Consider the following 9072-nt stretch of genomic DNA (forward strand, 5'->3'; position numbering starts at 1 on the left):
TTAAGAAAATGGACGTGACAGCCAGTGGTTTCTTAGTAATCCAGACACAAGTTTACAACCTTCGAGGTCATATCAGTTCCATAGATAATGAAAGTAAAGCTGTTCAAATTTAAAAGGCATGGTGTTGTGTAGTTAGAATCAACAGAACCTTACATTAATCCATGAGCCTTTCATTTTTGCGTAGGAATGAAGAAACGAAAAAACAACTACATAAAATCAAAGCAGAAAGCATCTTAATAGAAGGGTTTAGAATCGCTTTTGGTTAATGTCAGACGTGCACCGAACACGCTCTCCGTTGCATATTGACAAGACACGCATTGGCTACACGTTTGTTTTGTTTATCGGCCGGACTCAGTTTTTAGAAGCATTTCTCAAACAATGTGCACCCCACCTTTAATAGAAAAAACATTTGAAATTGTAATCACTCTTGTATTAGAGGAACACTGCTTCTCACATACAAATTTACAAACTACATAAAATTTTATAGTTTGTTTATTTCTTTATTTGTTTCTCTGCAGGTTTAGCTGAAAATTCAGGGTCCTGCAGAAGCCTCAGCAACCCCCAAGCAATCTCCCCACCTCAACACACAAAACCTTTGCAGCGAGCTGTTATTGTGCAGATTTACATCTAGATAGCAAATACTAGCAACCAGATACCAATCATGGCACAGTGTCCTTGTTCATCTCAAAGGTAAGCTTTCATATGATTAAATTAAGCCTTCTTAAGAAAATGGACGTGACAGCCAGTGGTTTCTTAGTAATCCAGACACAAGTTTACAACCTTCGAGGTCATATCAGTTCCATAGATAATGAAAGTAAAGCTGTTCAAATTTAAAAGGCATGGTGTTGTGTAGTTAGAATCAACAGAACCTTACATTAATCCATGAGCCTTTCATTTTTGCGTAGGAATGAAGAAACGAAAAAACAACTACATAAAATCAAAGCAGAAAGCATCTTAATAGAAGGGTTTATCAACAGATATATTCTCAAGACCAGGACTGTAATTGATGGTGAAAGACTGAAGAAAGTGGCATTTGGAGAAACACGGAAGAACAAACCTCATATAACCATGTTAATAGTTGGAGAAACAGGAGTGGGGAAGTCGACTCTCATCAACGCCATGGTCAACTACATGCTTGGTGTTGAGAGTAAAGACAGAATTTGGTTTGAGGTCATAGAGACAAAAGAAGAGCAGTCTGGTTCTCAGACTCATGCAGTCACGGTGTATGACGTGTTTACTGAACACTGCCCATTTTCTCTGACCGTCATCGACACGCCTGGGTTCGGAAGCACAGAAGGAATAAATGAGGATTTGATTGTTGCTGAAGGTCTTCACGAGTTATTCAAATATAAAGATGGAGTTGATGAACTTAACGTTGTGTGTCTGGTGATTTCATCCAGCACCGTTCGACTTACTGAAAGGCTGCACTATGTTTTCAATGCAGTTCTCTCCTTATTTGGCAATGATGTGGAGAAAAACATAGTGCTGTTTGTCACACATGCACCAACAAAGCCTACAAATGCCATTAAAGTCATCAAGCATTCCAAAGTCCCATGTTCTCTGACTGCTGAAGGAGACCCGGTGTATTTCAGGTTCGACAACGGTCACTGTGAAGACTTTGATGATGAAGAAATATCAGATAATTATCAAGCTTCATGGAATCTGTTGAACACAACCATGGAGAACTTTCTCTCATTTCTGCAAGAACTTAAACCCATAAACCTGAAGATAACTCAAGCAGTGCTGAAAAAACGCAAACAACTGACTTCATCCATCTTCGGTATAAAGGATAAGATCATACCGACAGAACAGAAGCAGAAAGAGCTCGAGCAGACGAAAGAGGCTTTAAAGGAACATGAGAAAAAAGGTGACAAAGATAACTGGGAATATTACGTGGATGAACCTTACAAAACAAAGGAATCTCTAAAATACAACTTGTGGAACATGTTCACCACAAAAGCCATGTGCTGTCGAGTCTGTGAGGAAAACTGTCATTATCCAGGATGCTCGTGGGTCAGTGATCTCTCAACGTGTAGCATGATGTCTGAGGGGAAGTGCACACATTGTGGGTGTCCCGTTAGTAATCACGATAAAGAGGGCAAAATCTATGTGCTGCAGACAAGGAGGGTGAAGAAGACTAAGGAAGATCTGAAAAAGAAATATGAGATAGAGTCTGGAGAGATCAAGACTTTGATGAGTAGAATAGAGAATGATATGAGAAAAATGGAAAACGAGAAGATCTGCCTGGTGGAGGAATGTTATGAGTGTGTTGTCTTGATGGAGGAGATCGCCTTGAAGAGTGACTCTGTGTTTACACTGCAGCATATGGACTTCCTGATTGAGAAAGTGAAGGAAACAGGAAACACAGCTCGAGTGCTTAAACTTCAAGAGATGAAAAATAAAATGGAGGAAAAATCAGCAAAGGCATTGGCTGTTTTAAAATCCCTGCAGTAAATAAGATGTGCTAAAACTGTTTTTCTTTTTAAGATTGTGAAAATTTCTCTTTATAGGACCCTCACACTGATCCCTGGAACATAATTAGTTACAATACCAATAAATATAACATTCATTATATATTCACCGGGATTTTAAGTTAGCTTATTTTCACTTAACACGATCTGGTCATTAAATATGGATCTCAAACGAGCTTGTGGAGCTCCTTAGAGTTCTGCATGGAGATAAAGATTAAACAGCTCTTAAACGCTTTCCAGAGTTTAGACAAGAGAAGATGAGAAGAAACTGACTTTGTTGGTGAATTGTTCATATTTACGTCATCTTTGTCGGACGAGGAACCTGTGACGAGCTCTCAGAACCCTCTGGAACATTTGAGATGATGATTTTCACCGTGTTAATCTTTGTCATCAATATCTGATCCTCCACAGCATCCTTTAAGATTGGTCTATGTTCACTTTTATTAATGGTTTTCAGCTCGTCCTCCACCTCCTTGTCTGTTACGCTCTGCTCAAACAAACCAAACTCCTGTGATACCTGCTTAAGTGCTGCCTACACTTTCCTGTCTGTTAAGAAGACAGATGTTTGGACCCCAACAGACTCCATAATTCTCCAATTCTGTGTTCCTGGACTGTGGTACCTTCTGTGTTGGACTGGTAACAGCTTGCACATGCCTCCTGTGGCCAGTAGGGCTTCAGGATGAATAAGCTTTGCTCATAAACAGTAACATAAGCATCATAAACATACTCTGTGTATGGTTTACTTTCCTGTCTCTCTGGAATTATTGTGTACTCTGCATGTGTACTTGTTTGATACATTTATACCCCACACTTACTGCATGAACTTTAATGGATCTTCTTGACCTCTATTATCTGTAGGAGATGATGCCTTGTGCTTCTACCACGTGATTGGCCGATTGGATAAACACATCAATGAACAGATGTTACGTTTGTTACTGTTAAAAAGGTAGAGTTTTTTGCCTTCATATCAAAATATGTTAAGAACTACACAATTTAATTTTGTTAAAGAAGCTTTACATAATGACCTTAATTTTATGTCTAACTATAACTAATCAATAAAAAACGATTATACTCTGTTGTTGTTGTTGTTAGTTTTCTTTTTATTATTATTATTATTATTATTATTATTATTATTATTATTATTATTATTATTATTATTATTATTATTATTATGTGCTCCCTTCTCCTTTCACAGAAAGTGATAGAAAAATAGCTTTTTGGTTTTTGGAGACAAAAACGATCTTTATTTATTTTAATGCCTGAAGATAAGTAGGATTTTTATCAAATGTGCAAATGATCAGAATTAAATATCTTCTTTATGATAATGAATCATTTGAAAAGCATCTTTATGAATTACAGGTAGTTGAACAAACCGAAGTTTTAAATATTAAATTATAATTTGAGTGGCTTAATATCACAACTATGGATCCTTAATAGTTAACAGGAATAATACTTGTATTAATGAAGTTTTGATAATAAAATTTATCATCAAATAAAGTTTGATAACTTTGATTACTTTATAAATAAAATAAAGTTAATGTTCAATATGGATTAGCACATGTGACTTAAGTAAAAAATAACAGTTTCATATAAAATAAAGATGGAAGCTTGTAACTAGTAAGTTAAACTATAGCAGGTAGATTAGTAAAAATGTAATCTCTCTTTCTCTCTCTCTCTCTCTCTCTCTCTCTCTCTCTCTCTCTCTCTCTCTGTCAATCTCTCTCTCTCTCTTTCGTATCTGATCGCTCACTTATACAGTGATGATGGAAGACCTCATGCTCATGTGACTTTCTGTAAAAAAAATTAAAAAAGGACAGAATTCTGCACCTCCTGTTCTGATGTCTTTGTCTGTTTAGTTCACACTAGCTGTTCATTCCCAGTGATATTTACTTTACTTATCCTTCTAACAGATTTAAGTCATTTGTGAACAGCAAATTAAGTATATTTGATGTATGAGTAGTTGTATTTGTTATGTCGCAGTGCTTTAGGCTTAACCACAAAAATGTATTAGATACCTTAGAGAAAGCTGTTGGAGTAAATCTCACACACACACACACACACACACACACACACACACACACACACACACACACACACACACACACACACACACACACAGGAAGTCAGTTCATCTGTAAGCAGGAAGTCAATATACAGTGATGCAGAAGATTTTGCTTGCTGTGGTGGAATTGTGGTCAAAAACCTGCTTAAACACAGCACCGTGGCCCACTTTTACTGTGATCTTAATCTCTGTATGTTGTTATGGGAGGAAAAGTTAAACCTTTTTACACAAGTCTCTTACACACGTCCTCAGTATGAACAACACCCAAACAGTCAAATCCCCTAGTTGTTGACCTGCTTCTGGTTACTGCTTCGTTTAACATCCAGTTGTTATCTAGCTATTGTAACTAATATAACTAGTACACAACTAGTTAGATTGTGTACAAACACACACACACACACACACAGGTAGAAACAAGAGAGTAAAATCTTTCACTGAAGTCATCACTAACCACATTACTGGCTTTGAGAGGTGAAAAACCACTAAACGGTTTAAATTGTTTGTGAAACGATGAAACTTTAGCTTTAGAGATGAAGACAGAGCAGATTTCAGGAAATGATCTGCCATGTCATTCAATATGCAGCAGAGAACTTTACAGATTTCCTGTGAATGAGGTGACTCTCAGTCGAGGCGCTGCGATATCCACAGGCAGATTTCAAATTTTTACGCATTCGTAGACGGACAGGTGGAAAAGTGCATGAGGAGGTAGGTGATAAATCTGGATTTTCATTCAAATCAAGAGTTTTCTATGAAATTTATTTATTCTTTGTTCAAATGTTCTGAAGTTGCAGCTATGTGTTAAAGCTGCTCATTATAGCTATCTGAATAAACACAAAATATATTAGAACTCAACACTGAAGCGTGCACAGTGAAGCAGCCGATCTCTAATTTAATCACACTCTGATTTCTGTTTCAACACATGAATGTTTTCTTTTTTTTTGCTTTTTTCCCCCTCACATTTAGACGCTAGACAAAGAGCCATGAAAGACGACGAACAGTTCACTCATTGGTAAGGTTTCATCTGTCTGTAATATCCACGATAGAGCTTCAGTCTTTCATTACATATAACAGGCAATTATATGCTTTATGTTACATCAAGAATTAAAGCTACGTAAAAATTAATGTTTTTAATATTTTCTACACAATACACAAAAGTATCTATCTATCTATCTATCTATCTATCTATCTATCTATCTATCTATCTATCTATCTATCTATCTATCTATCATAATGATCTGTACATAGATCTATTTTTTAGGAGCTCCTCAAAGAAGGAACAGCAGCAACATAAATATATGAAAAACAGCAAAGAAATAAAAGGATTCCTCACCAGATATATTCTAAAAACATGGAGTCTGTGTAACAGTGCAAGACTGCAGAAAATGGCATTTGGTGAAAAAGATGAGCACAAACCTCAGAAAACCATGTTAATAGTTGGAGAAACAGGAGTGGGGAAGTCGACTCTCATCAACGCCATGGTCAACTACATGCTTGGTGTTGAGAGTAAAGACAGAATTTGGTTTGAGGTCATAGAGACAAAAGAAGAGCAGTCTGATTATCAGACTCAAGAGGTCACAGTGTATAACTTGTTTACTGAACACTGCCCGTTCTCTCTGACCGTCATCGACACGCCTGGGTTCGGAAAAACAGAAGACACAGGCGAGGATTTAAAAGTAGCTGAAAATTTACTCGAGTTCCTGACATCCAGTAAAAGTGTCGAGACACTTGATGCCGTGTGTCTCGTGGTGTCGTCCAGCACTGTCCGACTCAGTGAAAGACAGCGCTATCTTTTTAATGCTGTTCTCTCCTTATTCAGCAATGACGTGAAGAAAAACTTTGTTGTGTTCATCACACATGCACCAAGAAGGCCTACAAATTCTATCAAAGCCATTAAAGATGCCAAGATCCCATGCGCTCAGACTAGAGATGACGAGCCGGTGTATTTCAGGTTCGATAACAGTCACTGTGAGAACTTTTTTGTGAGATGCGACCGTGAAGAAGAAACCAATGAACTGATTCAAGGTTTTCAGGCAGCATGGGATCTGTTCAACACGAGCATGGACGACTTTCTATCTTTCGTAAAGGCGAACAAACCTGTAAGTCTGAAGAACACTGAAAGTGTGCTGACACACCGTAAGCAGCTGGTGGAACACATGATCAGTTTAAGAAAACAGGTCAAAGCAATGCAGCTTGAACATGAATTTGAAGAGTGCTACAAAGAAAAAGTACCAATTGACCCGTCAACGGGTTCGAGCAAAGAGGCTATGTGCTGTAGTGTGTGTAAGTGGAACTGTCATTATCCAGGATGCTGGTGGGTCCGAGATCTTTCCTGGTGTACTGTCATGTCCAAGAATAAATGCACAGAGTGTCCAGGAAAGTGTCACTACACTACGCATGTTAAAGAGGCAAAAATCTATGAGACAAAGACCAGGCTGGTCAAGAAGACTTTAGAAGATGTGAAAAAGAACCACAAGAATGAGTCTGAGGAGAATAAGAAACGACTAGCGAAAGAAATATCAAAACAAGAAAAAGAAATAAGCAGACTGGTGGAAGAGTGCGATAAATGTATGCACGTCCTGCAGCAGATCGCCTTAAAGACCGATGCTCTGTCTACACTTCAGGATCTGGAGTCCCTGTGTATGGAAGCAAAGAAAATGTATGGGAAGGAAACAGTACAGAAACTTGAAGAACTGAAGAAAAAGGCTGAGGGGAAGTCCAACATGACTAGACTGTAGATGTATGTGACAGAATGGAATTCTGAAAGAAATCAATGATTATGTCATGTAACATACAGTATTCCATATATGACTCCATCAAGTGGTGTGTAGTTATCTTCTTATTAGTATTTAGCCATATGGTGAATGCTTCCTGATCAGCGACATGGAGTTCTTCTAGATTAACATGATTTTGTGTGTGTGTGTTCCTGTGTCTTCATATTTTTCAGTGTTCTTCTGTTCTCTGTACATCCCCTGTAGTGGTTGATACTACACCAAGATTAGATGCTTGAAATATCCTTCTCAATGTTTTTAGTTTTGTTACTGAAATAAACTCTGAGTGCAAAAGCATTCTAACATGTACTCTGTTTAAGTCTCTGGGGTGGTGGGAGTCCACTGGTTAAGGCTCTCAGCATTTCCCATGTTAGGGGAACTGTATCTTAGTTGCCCCAAGCTGGGATGATATTCAAAGAAAAGAATTTCTCTGTGATATAATGTATATGTGGCAAAAAAACAAAAAAAAAAAACAAGCCCCAGCATCTACACAGTGTTGGAGCCCAAAGTTCTCACTGTATTATTGTTACGACCGTCTAGGGGTCAGTCGCAACAGAATGGGTAAAAGAATGTCTTTATACAGAGATGTTATAATTTACAATATTTTATTAAAGAGTTGACAAGGGGTTTTAGGCTTCAGGAGAGGACAAGGCCAAAATAATAAACAGAACAAACTTCAGCAAACACCTCTTACTAACTAAAAGAAATGAAAGAAAATAAAATGCATGCTTCTTCCCTAACTCCCTCTCACAAAAACAATATAATAAAAGTTTCCAAATTAACTGGCTCCCCCCATAAAATCGCTCCCCCTACATACCTTGTTACTATGTTATAGGTAGAAGGTGTATAACTAAATCTAGTGGCTAACAAGTCAAAACAGAGTCCGTAATCATAGTATATCAGGCATGGGTCAAGCACAACAAATCAGATGAAATAATAGACATAAAAAATCAAGACAAAACAAAACTCACAGGCTCAACACACTAGGAACAGAAACTTCCGATCTAAGACGAGACAATAACAAATTACTGAAATGGGTAAACATTCAAGGAATACAACATACAAATACACAAAGCAACACAAACAAAGCAAACACAATTGCACTAAAGGCAAAAGAGCAAAGCAGCAAAAGCAGGCCCAAACAAAAGCAGCTTCCTTAATCAGGGATCCAGGCAGTCATTTTATGTGGAACAGGTGGAGATCACAACCAATGGGAGCCTTTCTCCTATTACTCCGGAACCGCCTTCCTGAAACACATGACAGGTACCAAAAAAAAAAAAAAAAAACAACAGAGGGCGACACAGAAATAAAACACTAGACTGAAGGTCATAACAATTATGTTTAGTATTTATTCACACAGCTATTAACAATAAATGTTTACTTATTTGTGTCTGTGTGTATATGTGCTTGTGTATGTGTGTGTGTGTGTGTGTGTGTGTATATATATGTGCTTGTGTGTGTGTGTGTGTGTGTGTGTGTGTGTGTGTGTGTGTGTGTGTGTGTGTGTGTGTGTGTGTGTGTGTGTGTGCGCATGTTGCCCTGTGGTGTATTTGTATCCCCCTTCCAAATGATTAATATGATGATTGTTTGGTGAGGGAACATAGATGTCTTAGTTGTTTTACTCCTTTATATTTTCATTAACCTGATTTAACAAGGAAAATCTAACAATTGTTACGATAAAACAATTTTTTTTTGGGGTGGGGGTGGGGGTTCCCAGTGTTCGTGCATAAAACCGCTACTGTGTTAAGAGACTTTATCAGTGTTTATTAAA

General features: G+C 37.7%; 2 protein-coding genes across 3 annotated transcripts; both read left to right on the forward strand.

The window, feature by feature from the left end:
• The first annotated feature begins 508 nt into the window (after positions 1–508).
• On the forward strand, positions 509–3471 carry LOC125140850. Its single transcript, XM_047811236.1, has 2 exons — positions 509–690; positions 906–3471. Exons 1-2 carry the CDS (start codon positions 662–664, stop codon positions 2452–2454), a joined length of 1578 nt encoding a protein of 525 aa, XP_047667192.1. The 5' UTR covers positions 509–661; the 3' UTR covers positions 2455–3471.
• A 1675-nt stretch (positions 3472–5146) lies between these two features.
• Positions 5147–7592, forward strand: LOC125140851 (septin-8-like). Of its 2 annotated transcripts, none has more exons than XM_047811238.1 (3): positions 5147–5238; positions 5497–5542; positions 5779–7592. In XM_047811238.1, exon 3 carries the CDS (start codon positions 5829–5831, stop codon positions 7266–7268), a length of 1440 nt encoding a protein of 479 aa, XP_047667194.1. In that variant the 5' UTR covers positions 5147–5238; positions 5497–5542; positions 5779–5828; the 3' UTR covers positions 7269–7592. The 2 variants fall into 2 exon arrangements, with proteins under 2 accessions (XP_047667194.1, XP_047667193.1); XM_047811237.1 differs by having other exon boundaries at positions 5792–7592.
• The last annotated feature ends 1480 nt before the right edge of the window (positions 7593–9072 follow it).

The sequence above is a fragment of the Tachysurus fulvidraco genome, chromosome 3, assembly GCF_022655615.1.
Source record: "Tachysurus fulvidraco isolate hzauxx_2018 chromosome 3, HZAU_PFXX_2.0, whole genome shotgun sequence".
NCBI classification, from domain to species: Eukaryota; Metazoa; Chordata; class Actinopteri; order Siluriformes; family Bagridae; genus Tachysurus; species Tachysurus fulvidraco.

Coding starts and splice junctions, on each gene's coding strand:
- LOC125140851 (XM_047811237.1), top strand. CDS start 5,514: ATGAAAGACGACGAACAGTTCACTCATTG. Junction 5,543..5,791: donor GACGAACAGTTCACTCATTG/GTAAGGTTTCAT, acceptor TCTATTTTTTAG/GAGCTCCTCAAAGAAGGAAC.
- LOC125140850 (XM_047811236.1), top strand. CDS start 662: ATGGCACAGTGTCCTTGTTCATCTCAAAG. Junction 691..905: donor TGTCCTTGTTCATCTCAAAG/GTAAGCTTTCAT, acceptor ATTTTTGCGTAG/GAATGAAGAAACGAAAAAAC.